The sequence below is a fragment of the Ictidomys tridecemlineatus genome, chromosome 5 (genome assembly GCF_052094955.1).
Source record: "Ictidomys tridecemlineatus isolate mIctTri1 chromosome 5, mIctTri1.hap1, whole genome shotgun sequence".
Lineage (NCBI taxonomy): Eukaryota > Metazoa > Chordata > Mammalia > Rodentia > Sciuridae > Ictidomys > Ictidomys tridecemlineatus.
In genome coordinates this window covers 185,104,938-185,132,606 of record NC_135481.1, presented here as the reverse complement: position 1 = coordinate 185,132,606, position 27,669 = coordinate 185,104,938, and the positions used below count along the sequence as shown (strand labels likewise).

At 48.3% G+C, this 27,669-nt stretch overlaps 1 protein-coding gene across 4 annotated transcripts in view; it reads left to right on the top strand.

The window, feature by feature from the left end:
- Ptprt (protein tyrosine phosphatase receptor type T) overlaps positions 1–27,669 on the top strand; it is a 1,029,624-nt gene that overhangs the window by 244,186 nt on the left and 757,769 nt on the right. For all 4 annotated transcript variants that reach the window (XM_078051815.1, XM_078051813.1, XM_078051814.1 and 1 more), the window contains exon 2: positions 15,619–15,744. In XM_078051815.1, coding sequence (XP_077907941.1) covers positions 15,619–15,744 — 126 coding nt within the window. The remainder of the gene's footprint in view (positions 1–15,618; positions 15,745–27,669) is intronic.

Below are 27,669 nucleotides of genomic sequence, written 5' to 3'. Positions count from 1 at the left end.
CTGTGACTTTCTCTCCTCGCTCCGCTGAGGGCTGAGTCTCTGCATCTTGCAGAAGATGCTGAACTAAGTGCTCTAGGTCATGGTTTAGGGTGTGTTAGTGGATGATTAAAGGTCTGCTCTTCAAATGTTCTCAGTGATTTCTTTTCCTATTCCCACCGTATTCATTGTTTTTTTATTTATTCTTGATGATTCTTACCATTTCCCCCAAAGATTCTTTGCTGACTGTAGGTACACGGCGAGGAAAGGAAAGACATGGGATCTAGCCAGGTCTTTTAGTAGGGGCTGGTGGCTCCTTGTTAGGCACTATATTTTTGAACATGGGGATTGACAGTGTGGAAGAAAAACATGGACAATCGAGTTAATTCCAGGCAGAAAAGGTTTCACTTTTTTTCCCCTCCACAGATTTTAACAAAGGTGCATCTGGGTTGGTCTGCCATTTGCATCTCAAATTCCATTCCGTTTCCTCCAGATTCTAGTGGTGCTTTTATTGTGAGCCCTTGCTCCCAGTCCTTTTGGAAGTTCCCACCTTTTTCTGGGTTTCCTAGTCACTGCAGTGAGGTTCTGCCAGAGATGATCGGGAGCTTGCAGCCAGATCTGTCTTCAACAGAATGGGACTCTGTCAAGGTCGCGTAGCCAGCGGATGGCAAGGCCAAGTCTTTAATGCAGGGCTCCTTTCTCCCAGGAAAATCCTCAGTCTTTAAGACCACCTGCCTCTCTTGTCCTGTCAGGCTCTGGGTGGTTATGTGATTTAGCAAGTGGCAGCTTCGTTAGAAGTTCATTTCTGTTTTCAGAGTTTTAGCCTGAGGTGGACTTGTGTTGGCAGGGGCTGAACTCATAGGATTATCTGCTTTGGGCCTTTGCAAATTAAAAAAAAAGAAAAATTCATGAAGGTGGAAATTGCTAAGTGCTTGTTCCAAATATGAGAAACATGTTTATGTGTCCTGAACATGAACTCCCAGGCATCAGAGAATCGGAGATGAAGCCGCTTTTAGGTACCGGGTCTGTTTATGGCTTAGGAAAGAAAGCTAGCAACTGCCCTGCGATCTCTTTTTGAAATGTTCATCAAAGATGACTTCCTTAATTACCAGGAGGGTGCCTGCTTTTCATTTGTGTCTGCTCTTTCTGGGCCAGATTTACCTCTGCAGGAACCAAAGTGTCAACATTTGGGAGAAAGTGGACAGGCTGTCTCACTGGCTGACAGTCTAATACAGCTCTCATTACGGATGCTGCCACATCCCTGAGGCCGCCAAGTCATGCCAAACCCACCGCTCCTTTTGAGTTGACCAGGCATCCAGGTGATTGAAGCATCAGCCTCGCTGAGGTCAATATATCCTCTCGTCCTTAAAAACCAAACCCCTTACATTTGATGCACATTTAACAGGCCATGGTAAATGAAGCCCAGCTGGCAATCACAGGCTGATTTCCCAAAGATGAACTGTTTTGATGTTCATATACTTACAAAAACCCAGGTTGTAAACTTTGTATCTGTCAACCGGTCTTGAATATCTCTTAGCCTTCTGTGTACATGGCCTTGTCCAGCAGAAAGGTAATGGTCACAGGGAAAAGCAATACAGAATCCACACACATAGGGAATGTGGACTGAATTCTTGTTGGATTCTCAGTTTCCTCATCTTTTAAAATGGTAATGATTAACTCCTGGATCACAGAATGGTTGTCAGGAGGAAGAATTGTGTGGAATGACTGGCCACATGCCTGGCAAAGAATCAGCTTCCTAATAAGGATCCCTCTCTGTACCCACAGTATCCACGTATTGAGTGGCTACCACTCCAAGTGGACACCTCACCTGCTTTGTTTCTCTCCATGTTTTCCACTGTCGGTATTCACTGCCAAACTGTGAGCTCTGTGAGAGAAGGGGCAATGGCTGTTACTCCCTGCTTTATCCCGGGTGACAAGCACGCAGCAGGCACTCAACACACTGTTAATGAATGGAATTCAGATAGGGGTGGAATAAATTTAGAGAGGATAATAAGGACGAGTAAGAATTTCCAGACCAGAAAAGTTTGTGAGTGTTTTATGCAAGATTGTGCTGGAGTGGAGAGAGGTGGTGTTTGGGGGTTAAACTGAAAATGATTCTGTTTCTGACTCTGCTTTTTGCAAGCTGTAGAGCCTTGAGGAAGTTACTTAACCTCTCTGAACCTCGGGTTCCAATTTTGCAAAATTGTGCATTGAATCTCAAAAGAGCAACTCGTAAGGGCTGTTCTAAAGGGCAAAATAAGGTAACAGTTAATAAAGAACTTGGCACTTAATTATTCAGAATTACGGAGTGGGCACAGAAGGCTGATTTTTCCCAGGGTGGAAAATGAGAAAGCTTTAGGTGACCTGAGCATTTCCTCCCTCCCTCCCTCCCTCCCTCCCTCCCTCCCTCCCTTCCTACTTTCTTTTTTTCCTTCCTCTTTCTTTCTTTCTTTTTGTGGTACCAGGGATTGAACAGGGGGCACTGAACCACTCAACCACATTCCCAGCCGTTTTTGTTTTATATTTTGAGACAGGGTCTGGCTAAGCTGCATCAGGCCCACGTTCTTCCTCAGGGATTCCGGGTAACCCAGAAGTGACTCTTGCAGGGCCCCTTCCTGTTCCTCACTGGGCCAGGGGGGGACGCCTGACCGAGGTTTCTCCCAAGATTCTAAAAGACAGGTCACTGGTACAGCTGAGGCCTGGAGGGGACCGGGTGGGGGCTCCGGGGTTCCCAGGAGGGCCACACCTGGACCACACCTGACTCCACAGCGCCGTGAGCCACCGGGACAGTGAGTTGAGTCCCCGGGAACAACTTGCCAGGCGAAGGCTGCCAGCTGAGGTCAGGGCCTGTGGCTGCCTCTCCATTTTGCTGCCTCTGGAAAAAAAAAAAACTATATTAAAAATAAATCACTTTCAGAAGAAGAGGATTTTAGAAAACCAGATGTTCCTCTGGCTTTGGCAGCTTTGGGGACTGCAAAAATAAGCTTCCGTCCTCAGCCATGTGTTCCCTGCATGGCTGGATGATGGCTATTAGAGTGTTTTCAGACCTTGGAAAGGAAGGAGGAGCACATTTTCCCCATAAAGGGCCGGATAGTAAATCTTCCAGTGATTCCCAGCTGCGTGGTCTCCGTCACGGCAGCTCAGCCCTGTGGATAAGCTGGAAGGCGGCCACAGGCACAGGCGGTGTGTCCACCAGTGGGGGTGGTTGTGTTCCAATAAAACTTTATTTACAAAAACAGGACAAGGACTGGAGTTTTAGTTCACATTTCATTGTTTTCTGACCTCTGTCCTAAACAACCTGATTTGGAAGTTGTTTATTATCGGTTCCTGTATTAATTATCCTGCTTCCTTTCCTTTTGGGGTGTGGGGAGTGGTACCCAGAGGAGGGAGCCTGGAGAAGTCCATGGGGGTCTTGTGAGGCTGGGATTTCTTATCCGTGGCTGTGACTACCCTGTGGTCAAGCCAAGGTCTTCTAGCACGTGAGGCAAGCCAAATGGTGGGATTTGAACTGGTTCCTTCAATAAGAAAGAGACCCTGGGGCACATGTCAGGAACTTCTGTGTAGACAAAAGACTGTGGGGATTTCGTTTGTGCTATTGAGCATCTTCTATAGAGAGAGACAGACTTCTCAGTATGGATATAAAAAAGTGTTTTATTGCCACTTCTAAGTAGATGTCTATTCTGTGTGGGGGTGGGTAGGTGGGTCTGTTTCCCTGATATTCTCTAAAGGGAAAGACCATCATGGACATTTATGGACCGCTTGCTGCACACTAGGTACTGTGCTGTTTTAAGTAATGTTCATTCCTCTTGGTCACCTGGGAGGAACGTGTTATTACTGTCCTTGCTTCTTGGATGAAGGAACTGAGGAGGGCCGATTCTGAAGGTTCCATCTCCCATCTTCTATGTGACATGGACTCTGGGTGGCGTCACCTGTTTTGTTGTCGTGGGAATGAAACACGGTGGGGGGTGTGGTAAACTGAGGCAGGATGTCAGGCAATTAGAAGTGGAGGCAGTGGGAAAGTGCCCGAGGGGTTGGGGAGACGATGGAACTTGGGCATGGGTACAGGGGACAAGCCAGACATCTGGGTATGGCAATGGATTTGTAAGGACATTCGTGGCTTCCAACATGCTCTCCATTTCTCTGGCCATTTCCTGGCTGTGGTACTTGGGTTGGTTGGTTAACGGGCTCTCAGTTTTATGCTGTATGAAGTATAGATGGTGACAGATAATCTGTGGTAACCGTGGCATGGCACGTGGCGCATAGTAAGCCCTCGGTAAAGGCTCATAATTGAGGAAATGGCGGCTCAGAATTTTTTCCTAACACAGTCACAAAGAAAGTTCCAGAACAAAACTATACGCCATCCTTGCTGCCAAGTTTTGTCCCCTCTGGTGGTTTCCCCATACTCCAAGCATCGTTTGTTCATGAGGCATTCATTGAATTTCCTCAAGCTCTTCCATGAGTCCCAAGGACTCAGTGGTGAGTAACATGGAGACACACTTCCTCCCCTGCTGGCCTTAGACCAGCCGTGGACAGACAGAAAATGAATATGTAGATGAGGAAATAAGCAGCTAGAAGGGTGTGAGCGGGAGCGTTGGCCACCGTGACGTCAGCGTAGACAGAATGGCCAGCAGAGAATAAGTGGAGAGGGAGAGGAGGTTGTAACTGTCTTTTCCAGGAAGGTGGCATTTGAGATTGGCGGGTGGAGGGACGTGCCGGGCAGGAGTGATCCAGCAGGGCAGCTGGGACTGCTGCTGGGGCCCTCAGACGTTGGCAGCTCCTGCAGTGGCCCCTTTTGATCTGGGAAACCTTTTCTCGCTTTTTCCCAACAGTTTTAGTGCTTTTCCCCTGAGATGTGGGGTGACCCGTAGCCACCTCTCTCTTTTGTGGATCCCTCAAAATAAAAATAAAACAGCCGCCATCGTTGTGTAAGGAAAGATGAAAGCTGCTCTCCTGGCCTCTGAGTGGGCCGAGCGCTGGCCTGGGCCTGAGAGTGTGGGTTCCGTCCCGGCTCTGCGCTCCTTTTCTTTGTAGCCTTGCCCATTTTCTGCCTGTTTGTCCACCTGTGAAATTAGGAGCAGGGCCAGATGACCCCGTCCTGTCTTTATATTCGAGAGGACAGAAGGATCGCTGTATTGGCTCCCACACTATTTTTGAGAAACAAGACTAGCTGGGCGGGGCAGGACCACCTGTCCGCCTGGGTGGACTCTCCAACTGGTGTCCAGGTTGGTCCTTCTCCATCTGTTGTGTGTGGTTCTCCCACCCCTCCCCCACCCTGCCTTTGGTGGGTTGAGGCTGGGAGCCGACCCCATACCTGGTTTCTTTGTCACAGTTGTGCCACCACCTCCCCCCACAAAGCATCATAGTGTCACCTGCCAACAGTGGCCCAGAAGGATGCAAATAAGAGAGGGTGGGAGTCTTCTGCGCACCCACGTGGACCAGACAAAGGCCGTGGCGGTCCACCTGGAGGAGCTGGGTGGAGCAGAGGCGCTCATTTCCTGGGGGCACCTGCCACTCTTTGGGTCCCGGCCAGTGGGTGCCACGGAGGAGGACACCCACACAGTCTGGTGGGCTGTCAGAAGCGGAAGGGCCCTAGTGGGGGGTTTAACTCATGGTCTCTGTTACCCTGGAGGGAGCCCTGGCCCTAGAGGCTGCACGACTTGCCCAAGGTCAGTGGCAAAGTGTCGAGGAGGCTGGGGTTACCGTGCAGATCAGTGGCATGTCACCATGGGTGCTGCTGATGAGCCACACAGGAAATATGGGCACTCACACACAGTTTCTTTAAATATTTTGTTTGTTTTAAGAGATTCTGCAAGCTGAACACATACAACATAGCTATCTTTTCCATTTTGAATTCATACGTCGGCATTAAATATTAATTTAACAAATACTTATTTGACAACTACTGTGTTCCAGGCACTGTTCCAAGGCTTTACAAATATAAAGTTCACCTCGTCCTCATAACAATGCCCAGAGTTGGAAGCGGTTGGCATCCTGGTTTTACAGACCGGGAAATTGAGGCAGTAGAGGTCAGATGACTTGACTAAGGTCATTCAGCTACATAAGTAAATTTTAAAAGGCAGCTCAGCTGCTGGCGCTGGAGTCCCTTATATTAACACATCCATGAGCAATCTCGATGTGTCGCTGGGCAGAGAAGACCATTCCCCACCCAAGGTGAGCATGCCTGAGGTCACCAGCCCCACTGAAGAGAAACCCAGAGGCTGTCAGGGCACAAGGACACAGGATCAGGTTCTAGGACATCACCTTTTCCATTAACCCTGTGCTTTTCCTGCATCGCTGTGCTGCGCCAGAAGTCTGATCCCATCTCTGTTCCAGAAGACAACCAGCAGCAAGTTCATTATTCTCCTATGAAGTCCCTTGGCTAATGTCCACCTTTGTTGCTTTCATTCCTGGATTTAATACAAAGGGCCACATTAATCCGAGTTGCTACTCAGAGTCTCAGAGAGAAAGAACCAAATGAGCAGATCAGACCCATTTCCCTGGACCTTGGGGAGTGTCCAAGCCATCCGAGAGACATCATCTTATTTATAATAAATTCACGGTTCAAAGAGCATTAGAACATTTTTTTTTTACTATTAAGAGTATTGTTTCTATCTGTTGAGTCCATGAGTGTCTGACATTGGATGACTTTATAAAACATTCTACTAATTGGATTTGTTAAAGCAAATAAATCAAACACTAATTGGAACGTGCCCTGCCATTATTTTTGCTTACTGAATTAGATATAATGGTGTGAAGGCCTTCTTATCATATTTGTGCACTTATTTAAACACCCCCCTGGCACACACTTTTGCAAATTCAATTAGATATTCAAAGAAGAAATTCAATTTATGCAGGGCTGGTTTACATTCATTCCGGGGGCAAGACTCGGCTCCCTGCGATAGGCTGCTCACGATTAATAAGCCCCACTTAGATTCTGCCCTGCCTTCAAAGCATCTGTCGGCACCAGGGCGGGGGCTCCGTGATTTGGGGGCTGGGGTACTTTATCTTCAGAACACACGTGTCCACAGTGCAGGGTTGGCATCGTGGGCCTGCGGTCATACGGGCGCTGGCTCTTAGTTTCATGCTCTGCTATTGCATGTCTTTATTTCTTCACAGTTGTCAATCAAGGGACTGCACTGTTGTTTTGACCTTGACGCATAGATGTTGTAGCTTGCTCTTACCTTGGAGGCTTTCTTGGTTCTCAGGCTTTCTGGCCAAGGCAGAAGTCCTTGACTGGAGTGTTGGCTCTGTCATCTTGTCTGGCCTCAGTGTCCACGTCTGTAAAGTGGGAGCACTCCTCCTTACCCATGAGCAACACACGCTGTGATGGAGGTGAAGTGCTTACGTAAACTCAGGGCGTCTTAGTTCTTCACGAAGTCCCTTATCCTAGGGCCGGGCAGGTGACCTCAGAATGGAAGACATGTTCCCACTTCCTTTCCCAGAGGAGGGAAGAGACATTTTACAATTGAGGAATGGGAGAGAAGTGTCAAAAGTATGTGACATCACACATTTAAACAGTGGCACGTGACACTGGGGTTAAAACGGTATTTACAATGGAAAATTTTATGTCACCAGAGTTGAGGTTAGAAAACTATCGCCTAGTGGCCAAATTTGGGCCTGTGCTGATTTTCACATAAATGAAAAAAAATGTTTTTACATTTTTAGATGGTTAGGAAAATCAAAAGAATTGTCTCTTGTAAAGTGAAAATCATGGAAACTCAGAATACAGTGAGAATAAATAGAATGGTCTAAGAACACAATCAAGCCCACATTGCTTCTGTGCCACAGTGGCTCATTGAGTCCCAGTGACGAAGGCCACATGTTTGGCTTGTGATGGACAGAATTCTGATATGACCCCTAGATTCCCGGCTTCTGATACATCCTGTGTGATCACAGCCCCCCTGTTCAGAACCGTGTGCAGAATGAATTTCACTCCCCCGATCAGGTGTGAGTATCTGAGTAAGGTGAGGACATCTGTGGATATAACTGCGCTCCAGAATTCACTGGCTTTGGCCCATTAGAAGGGAGATTGTCTTGGGTGAACCTAATTGAAGCAGATGAGGAAGAGGTTAGAAATGTGAGAGGGCTCATGGAGGGGACAGGTGGCCTGGAACTGTTAGTGGCACCCAAGGCCTAAAGCAGCCCCTGAGTGATAACCAGTGAGAGAAGAGAAACTTCAGTCCTGAGACCATATGAAACTGAATTCTGCCCAAACCGTGGGAGCTCTAAAGAGAACCCCAAGACCTAGAAAGAACACAGCTGACACCTGGATTTCAGCCTGTGAGACCGAAGAACAGTGCCTGGACTTCTGCTGACAGAAACTGCACATTGTAGATAAGAACTTTAAGATGCGAAGTTTATGGTGATTTGATCTTCAGAAAAGGAAACTAATGCACCATGATATGGGCTGAATTGTGTCCCTCTGAAATTCACCTGTCAAAACCTTAACTCTGGCATCACTGTATTCGGGAGTAGATAGGGCCCACAAAAAGTTTGCAGAGGCCAGGTGTGGTGCACAGCTGTAATCCCAGCAATTTACGGGGCTGAGGCAGGAGGATTCCAAGTTTGAGGATAATCTCATCAATTTGGCAAGATGCTGTCTCAAAATTAAAAAAAATTTTAAAAAAGGGCTGGGGTGTAGCTAAGTGGTAGAGCACCCCTGGGTTCCATCTCCAGTACCGGGGAAATAATAAAAAAAAAATCAGATGGGGTCATGGGGTCTGGGCCCTTATTTCCACGGGACTAGGAAGAGACACCAGAGTGCATTCTTTGCCGATATCATTGCACCATGTGGGATGTGGTGAGGAGGTGGCCATCTACAAGCCAGGAAGCATGCTCTTCCCAGAAACTGGCTCTACTGGACCTTGTTCCAGGACTCCTGGCCTCCAGAAACTGAGAAAATAAATGTCTACTCTTGAAGTCACTTTGCATGTGCCATTTTGTTAATGGCAGCGAGAGCAGGCTAAGTCAACCCCGCAAGGCTGAGAATATGTACTATCGAGCCCTTTACAGAAAAAGTTTGACCATCTAAACTGCCCTCCACTTAAACAATAATAAAAACTATCCTGATCCTATCTCCCTTTCCTGTGCCCTCTAACCATTTATTCCTGCTACACTTGAGTCTGAAAAGCTCACCAGGGAGCTCTCTCCACATCTCCTGCCTGATTTTGAGCCTCCAACTCTATTTCTTCCCCTTCCCACCATGCCCTGGCCTCCACTGGGAGTTGAAGGCACAGAGGCTATGCCATGCCTCACTACAAGACTGCAGACTGGCATCTTGGCCCCAGGCAGTGATCTGGGGGCAGGGTATATGCAGACTGGCTCAGCAGCATTCTTACAGGACCGAGGGAGAGCGTGTAGCCACCCCAACCTGTGCCTTTCAAGGTCAAGGTGTCTTTCCAGTTCGTTGCCATGACAAGCTAATGTAATGGGTCAATGTGCAAAGTGATCTAGTCTGGATTTGAAGACGGGCTTTGCTCTTTGTGAAGTCTGTGCTCTTGGGCATATCTTTTTTGATGCCTTAGTTTCTTTGTGCATAAAATTGGGCCTTACGGTTGTATTGGTCTCACGGAATGATTATGGTCATGAATGGAGTTACAGTTGGTAAACACTTAGTACAGAACTGGGAACAGTTCAGTGCCTGCCCAGTGTGTGGGTTATTGCTGTTATGCTCAGGTCTAGTGGGATTTGCATCTTCTCAGTAGCTTTCTGTCTCCATCTCTTTGCCGTAGCCTCAGGATGCCTTGCCTTGGCATCCCTACTCCACATCTGCTCATATATGAATCCTGAGCAGTCTTAGTGCTTGTTTTGTACCCATTGCTAATAATCTTATTTCTCTGGTGGCTTCTTGGCCTGTTCATGGTCTCTGCTCACTCTTCTTTCTTATGTGTTGGTCTGTTGGCTTCTTCTTACTTATCTTTCAACTCCCTTCTCTCTCTGGATATAGGTTGAATGCTCTTTAAAAGGCTGAATGCTCTTTAAAAGGTCCTGACCTCTAAGCCCTAAATCCCAACCCCTCTGTGAGGCCTCTACTGGGTTCACGCTGGCCTCTAAGGGAAGCATGATGGATGGTCAAGGGTCTCCTGTGTGGGCTCCATCCTGGCAGCTCTCCATGAGTGAAGGTCCATTTAGCCCTTCATTGACTAAAGGTCAATCCCAACCTGTGGGCTACACTCCAGGTACAGGACAGTGTGGCATGCTCCTGTTCTCTTGGATCTTTGGAACTTGGAGCTGCAGAGACATAGTGATGTGACCTCAGATGCTCCAGATCTGCAGGTGTCCTCTGCATTCCATTAGGATGGATACTTAGCCCTCTCCTAGGACTTTCAGTTGTGCTACATATGCCTGGGACGGGTGATTCTGAGCATCCTCGCTCACAGCAGATCAGCATGGTTTCTGATTATGTTTATCAAAATTATGAGCTTCACTAGAGTAGTACCTACCATGTACAGCAACGGAAGGCAGATTTTCCACTTCTTTTCATCCCCTTCCCTCCTTCCTTCCTTCCTTCCTTCCTTCCTTCCTTCCTTCCTTCCTTCCTTCCTTCCTTCCTTCCTTCCTTCCTTCCTCCCAGTTTTCTATCTTCACTAAAGCACAACTTTGTACTCTAGAAGCAGCAGGGTGAGACTCATATTCTGTGAAACACCAAGCATTCTTCAAGGCGGAGGGTTGGAGCAAGGCTGAGCACCTGGGCTTTGGTACCACAGCTCCAGGCTAATGTCCTCACCCTGCCGCTCCCGGTGGGTGAGTTTACTTCTCTGAGCCTGTGCTGCTGCATCTGTAAGATGGATGCAGTCCAAATAGCAGGACTTGCCCTGAGGGTTAGAGATGGTGGAGGTAGGGCCTGAAGACCTTCTCACACCCAGCTGTCAATGAAAAGAGGTGTTACTGTTATTATTATTGTATGTTTTTTTTCCAGATGGTCAAGTCCCTTATAGAGCTCTGGTAACAATTTTCCATCTATAAAACACAGAAGGCAATGCTTTTCTCTTAGAGCAGGAATGGCAAACTAAGAACCCTGGACAGAAATCTGGCTTGCCACCATTGTTGTAAATAAAGTTTTATTGAAACACCACCGTGCCTTTTGCTTGCATGTTCTCTACGGCTGTTTAGGCATTACAGTGGCAGAGTGGACTAGTTGTGACAGAGGCTAGGTGGCCCCAAAGCTGAAAATATTTAATGCCTTGTCCTTTACAGAAAAAGTTTGCTTGCCCATGTCTAGAGGGTTGTGTTGGAGCTACCTACATTCTTAGGTGTATAGATTTACATTTATATCTACAGAGCTCAAATACACAGTGCCTGGCACACCGCAGAATCCCAGCAAATCTTTAGTTCCTCTTCTCAACTTAATTCTGCTCAAGAATACACAGGATCGTATCTGAAAAATGCAGAGGCAGACACATTTGTATTTTTATTGAATTCTATTTCTCTCTCATTTTCAGAAGAAGAGCTCATGTTTAGAAAAAATTCTGATTGGCACTATAAACTTTATTTATGCTTTAATGTATCCTAAAGTATGTATCCTGCACTATTTTTGCTTCCCTTACAGATGCTGATATGCTATACATTACCAAATCCAAATGGATTTTTCAAAATCCAATTTCCTTGCTACAGTTTCCCATTTCTCTGTTGACTTTTTATGCTTGACTCCCATCAGAGCATCTGGGGCCTTTGCCACATTTCCACCTCTACTTGCCCAGGGAGATAGCTCTTCTGTTTAGGTGTCGCTCTTCTGTTCAGGGTCTTCGGACAGCGGCTGCCCTTCCCTGTCCTGCAGTTATCGGGGTCTTCATCAAACCAGGTTGTGCCCTCGGAAGGCAGATCCTAGCTCCGGGGGGAGAAGGTAGGATTTTTGTTTCCCACAAAAAATGATTGTGGTGAGGTTGACGTTGGTTAAATGGGGCCACCTGCTCCTCCTACCTGAATGGGGTCAGCATTCCAAATGAGTTTCCTTAGGAAACCTCTCCAGACATCTGTCTTCCCTTGAACACAGGCAGCCATGGTTGGGCCATTTGTTTATTTTTTTCTGATCAGGTGTTGTGGCCTCTAAGAATTATACCAAAAGAGAAGCCATTTTTGGAAGAACCAGAGGCTCAGTGGTAAGATCCAGGGTCTGATATTTCCTGCTTTATTTAGTCCAGGGGCAGCATGGCTTCCCTTTCTTCTCCTCCCTCCTTGGCCCCAAGTGGCCCTGATGTTACCGTCAGGGCCTGGGCTGGTGGCGTGGCTCTGTGTCTCTGCCGTCCCTGAGAGTTCCCAGTTCCTTTTGAGGCTCTGGAACTTTAGACCTTACAACGGGAGGTTTCCTTATGGTCACCTTGTCCCTGCAGCCCAGGAAATGATGGCTCAGGCGTGGGAAGGACCGTGGGCTAGGAGGTTGTGCCCTGCTGGCAGTGCCGATGGCGGTCAGGCTACGATCCGGAGCTCACAGCCACTCTGTTTCTCAATCTGTTGACCAAGAGGAAGAAAACCCAGGGGTGACTTCTTGGAAAATATTCCAAGTGTATTTTCGCTCCTGAAGAGTTTTTAACACTTGTCTCGGAATCAAGCCAGACCAGCAGGGTGTGGGGTACCTAGATTGTGTCTTTGGGGTCCCGGTGAGTTGCTCTTCCTTGTGTGGGTTTGGGTGATGCTATCGATTTATATCGAAGAATGATTATAAGAAACATTTCCGTGAGATGGGCCATGCACTTGGGATGTGGATGTGGCTTCAGATATGGGGTGCTGTTTCGTTCCTGGATGTGAGGTTTTTTGTTACAACGGTCCCTGCAGAGGAGCCTTGTCTGATCTAAACCCTTGGACTGGTTGTCATTTTCCTGAGTGATCTGATGTTTATTGCATGAACACAGTGTCCGGTACCTGGCCAATTTTTCCATTTCATATTGGGTGTCAGAAGTGCAGAGTCAAACCTATCACCCCCCGCCCTTTTAGCGGATGGGCGTGAGGGAAATTGCAGCCCGGATTTGTAACTCCCTCCTCTGTCCTGCTTCTCTTTCCTTTCCTGTCCTCAATTTGATTTTTGTCACCACGCTGTACTTTTCGGCTTCTATATTTATCAGGCTTCTGCAGCTGCACCAGTGACCAGTTAGACAGCATCCCTTTAATGTTGTTTTGCTTTGGATCTGAGGTCTCTCCTCGCGAAAAGCTCGTGATTGGCAAGGGAGCAATGTTCAGAGGTGAGACAGTGTCATTATGAGAGCTGTGATCTAATCAGTAGATTAATCCATTTGATTAATAACTGGGAAGACTACCGTGCTGGGGAGTAACTCCAGGCAGGTGGGGCTTGGCTGGAGGAAGTAGGTCATCGGGGGTGTGCTCTGAGGTTTTACATTTTGGCCCTGGCACCTCTCTTGCTCTCTCTGCTTCCTGGCTGTTATGACCTGAGCAGCTTCCCTCCACTGGGCCCTCTGCCATGAAGTTCTGCCACACTTCAGGCCTGGAGCAATGGAGTTGGCCAGCCAGGAACGGAACCTCTGATACCATGACCCAAATAAACTTTTCCTCCTCTTAGTTGTTCTTGTTGGGTATTTTGGCCACAGCGATGAAAAGATTGATTAACACAGAAAATGGTGGTCTGGGTTCTGGGTTGACATAAATCTCAGAGGGAAATTACATCCATCCCCAGCTGTAGTTCCTGCATTGCCTGGAGCCCAGGAATGAGCCACGTGTCCTAAGATTCAGATGATGGTGTGATCAAGTGCAGGACAGGTGCCCGTTTCCAGAAAGTCTTCTCTAAGAGAGACACTGAAGTCCCTTTGAGGGATGACAAATGCTGCAGAGTGGGATAGAAATGGCAGCAGAGTCTGAATATCCCACAGAGATAGTGGCTCAAGGCAGCTTTCGACTCCACGCTAAGTGAGCTCTCCCATCCCTTTGGAGGTCCTCACCACAGGAGGCCTGGAACCCCAGTGTCAAAGGTCAGACTGTCGTAAGGGGAACGTGTTTGCTGCAGAATGAAATGAACATCATAGCTCAGCAGCTGGAGGCAGCATGCAGCCTAGGAAAGTCTAGGAAAGGTCTGTGAAGCAGAGTTGTGCCCCTGGTCATTCGGGGAACAAGACCTGTCAGCAGTCAGCTCGGGGGTGACTGCCTACCTGTGATTGTGCGGGGTTAGGTAGGTGAAGCTTAGGGCTTGGAAGAACAGGTGATTGTGCCCTTAGCATTTATTGCCTGCCTAAGATTCACTTGGTGCTGTCTTGGTCCGTTTGTGCTGCTAAAACAAAATACATGAAACTGGGAAATTTATAAAAATAGAAATTTATTGCTCCTGGTTGCAGAGGCTCGGGAGTCCAGGATCAAGTTTCCAGTAGGTTTAGCATCTCGTGAGGCCATTTTCATAGATGGTGCCTTCTCCGTGTCCTCGTGTGGCAGAAGGGGCAAACAAGTTCCCTCAGGCCTCTTTTATAAGGGCATGGATTCCATACATGAGGGCTCTCCTAATCATCTCCCCAAAGCCCCACCTCTTAACACCATTGCACAGGGGTGGGGGGTAGGTTTCAATATATCAGTTTTGGGGGGGGGACATGAAGACTTTCAGTCTGTTGAAGATGTCATTCTCTGTATGGTGGGGAACACATGGGCATGAACAGGAGTGGGAAGGATGTGATGATGTCTCTGAGCATAAGGGGACATCAGAGGGACAGTGTGGAGTGTGTCTGGGAGACCGGCCTGCAAGCTGCTGTGGGAATCGGACCTGCTGCCACCTCCTGCCTTCATACATTCTGTGTGCCCCCCTGGACTGCCTCCACCGAGAGGCTCCCGCTCTTTAAAGTCCTGTGAATTCTCCTCCACTTCTTCCCCTACCCACCTCCAGAACATCTGCAGGCACCCGTTTCTCTGGGCACACCACCCTGTCCTAGCTGGAGACTTCATTCTCTATCCCACATCTTTCATTGTCACCTCCCGGGGACTTTTGGCCCAAAGCATATGCTTAGTGAATCCTTGTCATATTGAGTGAACAAGTTACTGTCAGATGGTGGATGGCTCGAACTTCAAGTTCAAAGGAGAAGCTTCACACGTTATCAGCATCCACTTTCCTGTGTTCTTGGTGTACGCTCATTTAACTTCTCACCAATGCGCTTGCTGCTCCACGGAAACGTGGGTTTTCAGAACGAGTTCACAGAGAAGGAGGTGGGCCTCAAGACCATATTCTGTGCCGCTTGCTTTTCCTATTTTAATTCATTTGATGGTATTTCCCTCCACGTTGCAGGTGTGGAAACTGAGACGTGGGCCAAGCGTGCCCAGCTTTGCAAACCAAGGCATGGGTCCAGCTCTGCAGCTAATGCCCTTCCTGCTGCCTCGAACCGTCTCTCCATGTTGAAGGAGCAGTTAGAGAGGCATGCCCTGGCATTCATCTTTCCTACTTAGAATGAGATGTTGCTGTTTACTTTCTCAGGAAGGAAGATTGAAATCAATGTAACGAGCCTTATTAACTTTTTAAAACAGGGCGCCTGCAGATGCGAGTGCCCTTCCTAGGAGCACCAAAGCAAATATAAAAATCCGATTTGCTTGTCTTTTTTTTTTTTTCTTAGTCTTCTTCAGAGTTTAAAATGCAAAGCCGTAAATGAAGAACCCATGAGACAAGGGTAACGAACCCAGCCTCAGACGCGGGGATGTATTTACCAATATCTCTTCTGTTTGCAGGTGGCTGTTCCTTTGATGAGCACTACAGCAATTGTGGATATAGTGTGGCCCTGGGGACCAATGGGTTCACCTGGGAGCAGATCAACACGTGGGAGAAGCCAATGCTGGACCCAGCAGTGCCTACAGGTATGCCATCTGTCTCTTTTGGGGCTGTAATGGGGGAAGAAATTGCTTATGGATTGAATTGTCTGAAAGGGCCTAAGATAACTCCATAGAAAGTGAGTTTCTCATCCTCAGAGAAGTTCAAACCGTGACTGAGGGAGTTCTTCAGGATGTAGAGAGAGTCACGTATCACCTGGATTTAGAGATCTTTAGGATTTCTTTTACCTTCGAGATTCTCGCTAGTCCTAGGGTGTCACTGGGTTTTGCTTTTGAGATTTGGGAGGGAAGAAAGATCTGGGGATCTGGGGGAAGACTTGAAGTCTGCCCCTTTCTCCAGGCTGCACAGACACGGGTTGCAAGTACATAGGGAAAATTCCACAGTGAGAGCCTCACTCCAAAAGTCAGTGTCCTGACCTTCTGAATACCCAGCTTGTCCCCAGTCAATGGAGCCAAGATTCCAGGGCAAACTCCTGATGGCTGTCTGCGTGAGGCGGGCTGAGGAGAGGGACAGCTGGTGCATTTTAGGGGGAATACCCAGAGGAGATGTGCTCATTCTCAGGGAGAACACCTGGGGACTGGGGTACCCCTGGAGGAGGTGCCTCTTAAAGAGGTGAGACAAGGCAGCAAGAATTGCAGCCCTGGGAAAGTTAAGAGCTCCCTCTGGCCCCGCTGGGTTGGCAGGTGGAGAGGGTGGCCTTTCTCTGTGGGTCCTCTGGGCCGAGGGCTCCCACAGCCCACCCAGTCCTGGTTTCCCAGCAGCCCCTCTTGATGCTGGGCCTTGCTTTCCTTTGTCTTCTCCTTGGCTTTCTCTGACCTTTAAGCATCCGTGTTCTTTGGGTGGCTCTGTCCTCTTTCTACCATGGGCCTTACCGCTCCCCTGGCTTCTGATGCTGTCTGTCCCCTGGTGGTTCCAACATTCACGACTCCAGCCCACATCTCTCTTATGGGCTTTAGACCTACACAGCCCACTGTCCAGTGTCTTCTCGGCCACCTCTGGTGAAGGGGATTTTCCAGGAGGCCATTAAGTTGGAGGCAGAGAAGATGCTTGGAGATGTTCAGCTGAGGGTGTGGCCTCATGGACCAAAGCGGAAGGCCCCTGGATGGCTCTGCATAGAGGCTACTGAGGGTACGGATTGTGTAAGTTTCTTTTGAGTGTTAGTGTAAGCCTTGGGAAGGACGAAGGTGTGCTGTAGTATGAAAAGGAGCATTTCGGGTCTGTTAGCTTCTTGTTTCATTTAGTGAAGTCACCCACAGCTGCACGTGCCCATGAGGACGGTGACGTGGAGCAACCTCTGCAGCTGTTGTCCTATCAGGATTTTTAACCAGGTTGACTTTAACCTCAGAAGTGCCTGGGTTTAGATGACACTCGTTCCTCCTGCTGGAGACACCAAGAGCCCCAAATACCTGTACTTTGAGCATGTCACATGTTCTCTGCCCTGCTGGCCATCCTTGATATTGGCTGAATAAATCTGGATCCTATAGTGTGTGTTATGTGTGTGCGTGCGTGTTGACACGTGTGTAACGTGTATGTGTGTAGGGATGTGTGCATGAAAGTGTACGTGTGCCTGCTCTTTCTGCTCATCTTCGGCCCACCCGAGGCCCTGCAGGGTCTTGTAGGCTTCTCCAGCTCAACATCTCCAAAACTGAGCTCTTAATCCTTCCTTCCTCCTTCCCTGTCTCCTCGGTCCCCACTGTTCCTTGTCCTGGGAAAACCAACTCCACCCACTCGGCTGCTGATTCAGAACCCAGAGGGCAGAGTTCCCCGTTTTTCAAGTCACTACTTCACCCCCTGCCTTACCCCTTGAGTGCATCTTGGGTGTTTCCAAGCTCTCTGTCTCTGTACCACTTGCTGGTAGAGAGCTCCCCCAGCTCTTTCCTGGGTAACTGGAGAACCTTCTAAGAGGCTTCTTGACTTTGATTCTTTCTCTATCCAGAAACCAAAGAGGTTATCTTAGAATATCAGCCGGTGCCTGTTCCCTCTTCCCTACCTGGTCCCTATCTAGTTTCTGCTTCGAGTCCTTCTGTGGCTTCATTGCTCTGAGAAGACTAGAGCCCACTGCAGCCTTGAGGCCTCGACGTCTGATCCAACGGCCTCCGCGTTCACCCTCATCCAGTCCCACTCCCCGCTGTGCTCACTTCATAGCGGATTCTGTCAGTTTCCAGAATGTTCCAACTCTGCTGTGTCAGGGATTCACATGGTCCTCTCCATGGAAGCTTCCTTCCACCCTGCCCTCCTGGTCTTCTTCCTGTCTCAGTCTGGGACAGCTCCTAATGAGCCCCCCCACCCCCACCCCCACACACTGCACTTTTCCCAATGACACATGTCATAGCTGGGTTGTTTGCTCAGGGTGTGCTTTGCCCCCAGATGAGAAGCTCCACGTGACCGGGGACCGTGGCAGTCTGCTCCCGCTGTGTCTTCAGTGTCCACCGCAGTAGATCCTTAGGTGTTCACCAAACAACGTCTTGCTGGATGGCTGCGTGGATGGACGGGCAAGGGGTCTTATCCAGTGGTTCTGTCATGAAGGAAGGAAGGGTGCACATCCTTTGGGCCTCGCTCTTTCGCCCCTTGCTACTGTCCTTCCCATTTTACAGATCAGAAAGCCAGTGTTCCCAGCTGCCGAGTGAGATGGCCGCTCTTTGCCCAGGCCGCTGTTTCTCCCCAGAGACGAGACGCTGACTTCTCATCTTAATTTTCTCAGTCCCTCATTACAGCAGAGTGTCATTTCATAAATATTGGATTGTGCTAATACAATCTTCTGAGCTGTTCTAAATAGAGGCATTTGATAACGATCACTGGAATTATTCTGTCGTGACGTGCCTGTGGATTCCAGGGGCCGCGGTGCTGCGGAGGCAGAGAGCATGAAAGCGAATTTGGATTAGGCGGAACTGTTTGTTCTTCTCCTGGGCAAAGGCTGGAATCTGACGCTCTCTCTCTCTCTTAAACCGAGCCATTTCCATCTCTCCTGAAATCTCTTTTGAGACTGTTGATTCAGATGTTCCACAGCCTTTTATGGACCCCCTGTGTGTGAGAGACAAGCTCTGTGCTGTTCTTGATCAGGGTAAATCAGAACACGTCATTTTATCACTTAATCCCTCCAGTGGCCTGCCACATAGGATGAAATCTCCACTCCTCTTCATGCCAGTAAGCTTCCCATGATCTAGTGTCGTCTGCAAGACCCCTTTCTTCTCTCTCAAAGTGCTCCAGACACACTGGCTCTTCTCCATTTGTTGGACATGTTGTTCTTTCCTGGCACAGGACCTTTGCACATGCTGTTCCCACTCACGGGGATGATTCTCTTCATTCTTTTCTTGGCCAGTTTCTTCAGGTCTCAGCTCACACAGCTTCCCACAGAGTTCTTTCCTCATCTGTTGATCTAAAGAAGGTCTCCTTTATTGCTCTACTCGGTATATCCTGTTTTTGCTTTTTGAAGCCCCTATCATGGACATTCTTACAGGTGAGCTTACTCGAATCTTATACCATAGCTGAATGACCTGGGGCTTCCATCCCTTTGCCTCAGTTTCCACATCTTCAACTTGGGGACGAGCATAAGAGTTCAGTGGAGGTCCTGTGTGAGTGTGGACTGTCTACTCGGGGCAGGGCTCAGCTCCTGTTGGTTTTTCCAGGTCCTTTTCTGAAAGAGCAAGCCCACCTTAGGGCCTGGCCCCTCCTCAGGCTCAGAGGTACCAGATGCTGCTGTTCCTCAGGTGGTTGGTGTTGGCCAGAGGCTTCCTGTCCCAGCATGCATTGCAACCTGGAGGGCTGGATGCCTCCTCCCTGGGTCGGACTTTACCTGTGCCACGGTCGCCCTCCTCCTCATCCCACTCCTGGGCCAAGCTGTGGATTGGGCTGGCATCCTAGGTCCAGACCTGGTTTCCCCGCTCGTCCACCCTGACTGGACTCTCACAGAGGAATGGGGGTTGCTTTGCCCATAAACCCTCTCTCTGGATCTCTCTCCTGTCCATAGAACTGACAGATCTCCTCCAGCCTCCCCCGTCTTGGTGGAGGAACAGCCTGGAACCAAGCAGGAGGGCCTCTTGGGGACTGTAGAGCCACCTGAAGCCCAGAGACAACAGGGCTTGGGAGCTTCCCTCTGATGCCTGCAGGACATTATTTTAAGTGTCAGGAATGAAGGGGGGTGACGCTCAGGCTGCCCCTGAGTTTTTGTCTGTCTTGTGTCTGCTGCATTTATCTCTCTTATTGACATCCACTTCGCTCTGACCCTGAGCCCCTGGAGAGGCGAGATGTTAAGGTGGACTCACCACTGGGGTCCCCCATTCCCCAGGGTTCCGTGACTTCCTGGAGACTTAAGCCAGCCCTTGTGATGTCCTCCAAGGAGCTGGCTCCCTGTGGTCCCCTTGTGACTCCACTGCTTCCTTCCAGGGCCGGGAGCCATTGTCTGGGCTCAGCCAGCCCACCTGCCCCACCCAGCATCCCTTCTGTGGCCTGCCCCTCCTCGGGGTCTGCTGCTGAGCAGGGCAGGGCCAGAAGACCCTCTCTGTGCTCCTCCCAGGGTGGGGTTTCTTCCCTGGCCTTCTTAGCCCTCAGAGGCACCTCGCTCTTGGCCTGGCGTCTCTGCAGCCCACATCATACTCTCTAGAGTAAGTTTAAACTTGGGGGAACAAAAAGAAGAAATAAGGGAATCCTGACCTCAAGCAGCATCTTCTCTGCTTCTCCGCCCACGTGTATTTCTAGAGCAGGGAAATACAGGGAATGGCAGAGTTGCCTGATGGGAGGGAGGGAGGGCAGAGACAGGGACGGGGCCCCATCTGGGGGAACACACAGGCGCACACGCATCAGGAGGTTTTAGCCCGTCAGCCTGACCCGGCAGCAGGAGTGGGCCCCGAGGCGGTCCGGGCTTTCCTTCAGGCCCCTGGGCCTCGGCTGTGTGTGCCCACCTTGCTCTAACTGCTGAGGATATAGATAGAGGACTGGGGACAGTTATGGATAGAATTGTCCCCTCCAAAGGTGAGCTGAAGTCCTAATTCCTGGTGCTGTGAATAGGACCTTATTTGGAAAGGGGGTCCCTATAGGCATAACTGAGTTATGATGAGACTGTCATACTGGGCCCTGATCCAGGGTGGCCCGTGGGGGCAGAGGCACAGGGCAGGAGGCCTCGTGAAGATGAAGGGGGAGGTAGGAGGGATGCCTCTACCAGCCAAGGGGTGCCAAGGATCGTCCTCCCTGGACCAGGAAGGAAGCATTCCTTACCCTGAGCCTGTGGAGGGAACGTAGCCCTGCCAACACTGTGTTGAGGCTTCTATCCTCCATCCCAGCCACCTGACCCTCCACCAGGGCATCTCTTAGAGAACTTAGAAGAAGAGTTAAGTTTCCAGTATTTCAAGAGCCCTGTGTGGGTTCTCTTCTAAGGAAGCTGGCATTGGCCATCCGTCCATTCCAACCAAGGACTAGATCCGGTGTCTTCCCATTTCAACTAATGGGCCACCTTCCCATGAGTTCAAGGATATCGTCACCTCTTTATTTTGGAGAAACCTGAGTCCTGGAGAAGTAAGGGGCTGGTCCAAGGTTACGTGAGCTTCGTGTGGCCCAGGAGGTAGCTTGAAGCCCCCACGGGTGAGAAATACACTGCGTTCAGGGAGCTGTCATCAATTCAGTATCTTTTAAAATGATTCCTATTTGCCGTCATGATTTATGATGGCAGAAATAATGCACATTCTTTGAAGAGGATATGCACAATAGAGATAGCGACCACGAATGAAATGGAAGTCACACATGCATAGAAACTCACATAAATATCTATTTTTCTATTTAATGCTGGTTTTTAGCATTCTCTTCATGTCATTAGATATTCCTCAAAAGCATGTTTTCTGAAAGCTTCAGGGCTTTCTGTTCCAGTGGCTGTTCCACAATTTATTTCACCACTCTGTACCGTTGCATATTTAAGTTCCTCGTTGTGACTCCCAACTCGCGTGGCAGTGAGTGCCCACAGACACCCCTGCGCTCATCCCCGGGGCGAATTATCCAGCTTGCATTCTTAGGTACGTAATTCTGTTTTCCCTTATGCACCAAAACCCCCAGAAAGCTGTGTATTATTTTTGAGATCTGGAGGAAGAATATCATCCACATGTTAACCATGTAGTCCTAGAAATTTGCCCATGAGATGATGGTTGGGAAGTGTTTTGTGAATTCTGAAGCACAAGGCACAGCTCAGAATTGTGGGGTCCCCTGCACGTACCTCTTGGCTTAGGCACTGGATGGAGAATTGAGTTGAACTAGTATCAACCAGAGTGGTCCAGACGCTGGCTGATCCAGGTGGACGTCCGCTGTCAGAAGTACGATGGGGTCTTCGGTGGGACTGTAGGAGGCAGGGTTGTTCATGGTCTGTGTACCAAGAGAGCTTCTGTCCCCCTGGGCAAGGACAGCGTTGTTAAATGAATTGCTGTTCTTAATAGTTGAACTTTCCCATGGTGCATCCCCAGTGCGTGTCTCCTGCCTCCGCTTCCTCTTCTGTCCTCTCTGTGTTTTGTTCTGGGAGTCCAGTCTTCACTCCTGCTTGTGGATTTTGGGGACCCTGCTGCCCAGGACTTTCCATCTAGGAAGGAGGAGCCCGTAGCCAGAGGCTGGTGAGTTGGCATGTCCGATGGTAGTGGTGGTGTCCAGCCACGGTGCTTGTACCCAAAGACCTTGTGGGACTTCTTGCTCGGGGGGTCACCTAGAGCGGCTTTACTTCTGCTTGTTTATCAAGCCTGATCCTAAAACTTCCTCTTCGTGATTAGCTTTCCAGTGTTCTTCTGGAACTTTCCTAGTTTGAGACAGATGGTTGATTTTTCTTGTTTCAGCCACAAACCCTGCAGGTCACACCCCCATGCCGACACTTTGGCTACAGCAGGCCTCCTCTTCCCCTTCCTCCTCCATCGGAGCCCCGCACAGAGGCCACCTCCTCCCGGAGGCCTTCCCAGTACTCCCTGCAGCACTCGCCTCCTCTCTGTGCTGCTCTTGCCAAGTTCCATGGCCGTGTTGTCTCTGATCCCCCACCAGGGCTGGGTGCCTCCTCAGGGCATGGGCTGAATTCCCTGTGCCTTGTGTGGGGCCTGGCATGGAGGGTGGTCCATAGGGGCTCCCTGGTATTAGGGAAGTCAGGGAGAAGGGATTTCAGGGGACCTTGGCGTTTGCAGGGCACCTGTAGCTTTTATGTTTGGAGCTTACTCTCAGCTTACCAAGGCTGGGGCGAGGATGGGCCACTTGGTACCACAGCTTAGTTGGTTTGGGCTCTTCTGCTCTGGAGTTGAAACCAGCATTCTTGGGGCAAATACAGGGACTCTGGGGATTCTCTCTGGCTTCATGCCAGGGCCTGGAATATAGTCACAAGCATGCGAAGGGACTTGTAAGCGGCTTCCCTTGCAAAAACACGATACCTTCCAACGGACCCATGTTCCTTTACTGTAGCACTTACATTGAAATGACCTGGATATGCAGGGCTTCAAGTCTCCTCAATTGCTCCTGATATTATTATTGATTGGTTTAAAGCTATAAGTTCTTTGCTTCCATTTAGCTAGTTACACTTTTTTCTTCCCTCTTTAATGACAAACGATTACATATTCTTAAAAAATGCTGAGTTGGTACTTATATGCTAACTCCCTCCATCCCATCTCAGCTCACCCCAATATCTCTACTGTCAGATTGGTATGTATTAAAAGAGAGGGACAGAGAGGGAGAGGAAGAAGGAGGAGGGGAAAGAAAGGAAAGAAGAGGGGAGACAGGGAGAGATGTTTGTGGAGAGTAATAGTGATAGGTGATTTTTTTAATAGTGCTTCTTTTGTGGCAAGTACTATCCTCAGCACTTTAAATATGGGGACATATTTAATCCTTGCAACAGTCCCCAGATGTAGATATATTTACCTGCATTTTTATCAACGTGGCAACTCAGGCATAGAAAGTTTGAATGACTTGCCCAAAGTCCTGGTTGACATTTGGTGGAGCCAAATTTGCCCTGGGGAAGTCTGGGTCCACCCCGTATTTCTTCATGAGTTGTAATGAGTAGGATCAGAGCTTCCCAGTGGTTCTGCCGTGGATATGTTTCCCTGCCAAGGGGTTGAGATCTATTTTCCACCTTGTAAGGCCGCAGGGTTCTCTCTCCAGTGATGTACTGTGTTTCATTCAACCAACACCCAGGAAGTGGCTGTGGGAGAAGGAAAAAAGTCAAAATGTTCTCACACACTCAAACCGAAGGGAAGATCTTTGTCTACAAAGTGCTCCTAGAAAAGAACTTACAAAGCTGCTCATATTATGGGATGGTCTCTCATGTATTCAGAATCAGAAAATTAATTGGGAAAACTGCATTAGCCTGCAATGACCCCAATCAATGCTTGTTTGGGATGTTTACGTGGATCACAGAATTGGTAAGAAAAAAAAAGGACAGAAAATTGAATACGGGTTTAGTAATTATCCCAGAGGATATGACCAAATGACGATGAGTGCTGGTGGTCGTTAGAAACGAATGTCCTAAAGATGGCTTTGACCAGCAAAATAAAATCTTGCAGAAATAAGAATATATATATATATATATATATCTGCTAAGTAAATGGGAGGATACATCTGTTTTAACACACTCATGATATTATACTGGATTCCAAAGGTGATTTTTAAATGCTTATATGTGATTAATATTAGATACCAGAAGTAGACACTGGACAAATTCATTTATCTACATAACTAAAATTTTCATATTAAAGTTGTCTGAAGACATTTTTGTGGATTTTTTTCCTCCGGGGAAAATGGGAAGCATGTTCTCCTTCTGACCACGAGGGCTGATCCTATCAGTTTGTTGAATTGACGCAGTCCCTCAGGGTCTACCTAAAGGCTGACATGGTGAGCCTGCCTCTGGTTTAGAGAAGTCACTGTTAACAGGAGTGTCATGGTGGCTGTCACACACCAGAGACACCTTTGATAGGACAGTAAAGACAGCTTCCCTCCCAGCTCCTCAGACCCCTGCGGCTTGAACTCCAGCCAGCCCAGGGCGACCTGGAGGAAGTCCCTGGGGAACGTCCTCACGGTCTGGCGATGCCAGCCCTGTGCCCTGCAATGTTCTCAGGGACGTTGGTCTGATGTGGCTACCGCCCCAGGGGCCAGGGCTCCTCTGCCTGAACACTCTCCTTTTAAATGCGTATATTGTCTTTTCAAATGAGGAGACAGGTTTTCATATGCCTTGAATTCTATGGCAATTTGAAATGTAATTACACCTTTTGAGAGATTTGGAAAGAAAATTGATTAGAACAAACAGAGTTGTTGTTTTTTTTTTTAATTTAGTAAAAATGAGATGGCTTATGTATTTCCATAAAATAGAGTCCAACAATCTGGAAAAATCCAGTACGCACTGTAGTCTCATCAGGGGATGTCCTCGACCTGCAGGGTGTGACCACGGCCACGCAGGGCTACTGAGCATGTGACTCATGGCTAGTTCTGTAAGAGTTAAGACACACCAAATTTCAAAAACATAGTATGGAAAAGAGAACATAACACATCTCAACTATTTTTGTGTTGACTCCATGTTGACATGACTATACTTTAGGTAGATAGGGTTAGATATGTTATTAAAATTAATTTCTCGTTTCTGTTTACCTGTTTAAAATGTGGCTATTAGAAAATTTCAAATTACCTCTGTGGCCTCTTGTTCTGCCCTAGATGATCAGGTTTTCACTGTGTCGACAGCCTCCCATCCGCAGGGATGTCTCTCTTTGGTAACAGTGACGGCTAACTTTTTTTGAACACTTACTATGTGCCAAGTTCTCTAATGTCTTGTCTCCTTTGTGGTTGACAGCCATCCCTATGTAGCACAGTTACCCTTTGAGCTCCATTTTGCAGATGGGAAAGTCGGAGCACAAAGACATCGGCAACGTGCTTCTTAGTCATGGAGGGACCAAGAGGAAGACGTGCTTGGAAAATAGCCTGACTCAGTGGCTCTCACTGATGGCTTCCTTTTTTGTCCCTGCCTTGCTGTCCTGACCACCCAGCTCTCTGGACCTCAGTTTCCCTGCTGAGGAGTGAGCTGTTCTGTCTCTCAGGTCCTTTTAGCTCTGCTTTCCCTGTGTTTTGTTTGTTTTTGAGGTTCCGTGTGGGCTGTAGGCACATGCAGGGGCTGGGGGTTGACACTGTCTCACGACCAAGCCTCTTGGTTAGCCTGGGCTCTCTGTAGGTAGAGGAAGAGGTCCTGGGTGCCTGTTCCTCTCTGCCACGAACTTGAGACACCAAGTTTCTTTTCTCTGTGCTTCCTGCACCTGCTGCAATGAAATGACTGTAAAACTAAGAAATCCCCATCCCACCCTAGTCTGCCGTTCACCTGCTCTGTAACCTTGGGTCAGGCACTGCCCCTCTCTGGGCCTTATGAACTGTTATACTTAAAGCCAGGAATCAGGGTCTCTTCTGGCTCTAGCGTTCTTTGCTCTGTAATTTGCAAATCAAGGAGTAAAGCTGGCTTTTAAAATGGTAAGAATTGGGTGCTACATTTATAAGATAAGGCATTAGTGCCAAGTCCTGGGAGCCTCGCTTTGCTCTTGTCTGACGGTCAGGCGTGGGAGATGACTATGACTCTTTGAAAGGGGAGCTTGTCTTTGTGAGTATGGACCCTCACCCATCCTAACCACGACCTCATTGAGCTGAGAGTTGACATTCAAGATACAAAATCTTGATGCCCTGCAAATGGCAGAGCAGCAGCAGGGCCTGGAGACAATCTGTCCTTGAGAGCCATCGGAGCAGGAAAGGAAGCACCCAGTCAAGCTTAGGGCCCTGGCTCTGTCCTCAGGTAGTCCGTAGAGCTGCAGGGATCTGCCACATGCTCAGGAAGGTCAAGGGCCCCTCTTTAGAATTTATATTCCTCCTACTCATCAGGGAGATGTTTCATTTCATTGATAGAATTACCCCATTTTCTAAAGAGACCTCCTGCTCCTCCCTGCTGCCCCCCCGTTTTGGCACCGTGCTCTGTGCTCACGCAGTCATCACATTCTACGTTTGGAAAGCAACTGCTTGCTAAACTTCCCTTGAATCTGCCAGTATCTTTTAAAATTCCTTCCCTTCCTAAGCGTTCCGTTTCTCATTAGGAAACCCAAGTTGCACTTTCTCAGGATTTAAAGCATTATCTCTTGTCAGTAAAGCAACTGTAAAAGCTCTGGACAAGCAGGAATATTCTAGGCCTTGTACAGATCCTGAGAGTTTCTGAGGTTAAAATAAGACTTCTAGCTTCCAAGAGCCTGCTAAAAGCCAGAGCTGCTAAAACATAATCACGTTGGGTCCAGCAGAGGGGATTCTGGTAAGAAAACAGGAGCCGCCATAGGTGTTTCAATCAGGAAGGGATTTCATGGAGGGTGTTGGAGGCTTATAAAACCTTTGAAGCCCTCACACATATGGTTATATGATCTTAAACAAGGGAGTCAAGGCTACGCGATTGGGAAAGGGCAGTTTCTTCAACAAATGGCATTTCTAAAGAAGAATGAATTTGGACCCTTACACCATACGTAAAAACTAACTCAAAATGGATTGACGACCTAAACATAAGACTTAAAACTACAAGAATTCTAGAAGAAGGTAGAGTGGAGGCGTTTCATGACATTGAATTGAGGCAATGACTTTTTGGATTTGACACCAAAAGCACAAGCAACGAGAGCCCAAGGGACACAGAGGACTACATCCCACCTGAAGACTTAATGTGTGTTCAAGAAACGACCAAGTGAAAGGCAGCCTGTGGCGTGGGCGAAAACATTTGAAAATCATCTATCTGATAAGGTTAATATCTGGAACATATCGAGAACTTTTTATGATTCGTCAACAACAACAACAACAACAACAAAACAAAACCCCTAATTTAAAGAGGGCAAAAGACTTGAGCACACATTTTTTTTTCCCAAAGACAAACAAATGGCAACAAGTAAATGGGAAGATTTCCAATATCACTAATTATTAGAGAAATGCAAATTCAAACAACAATGAGATGCACTCTT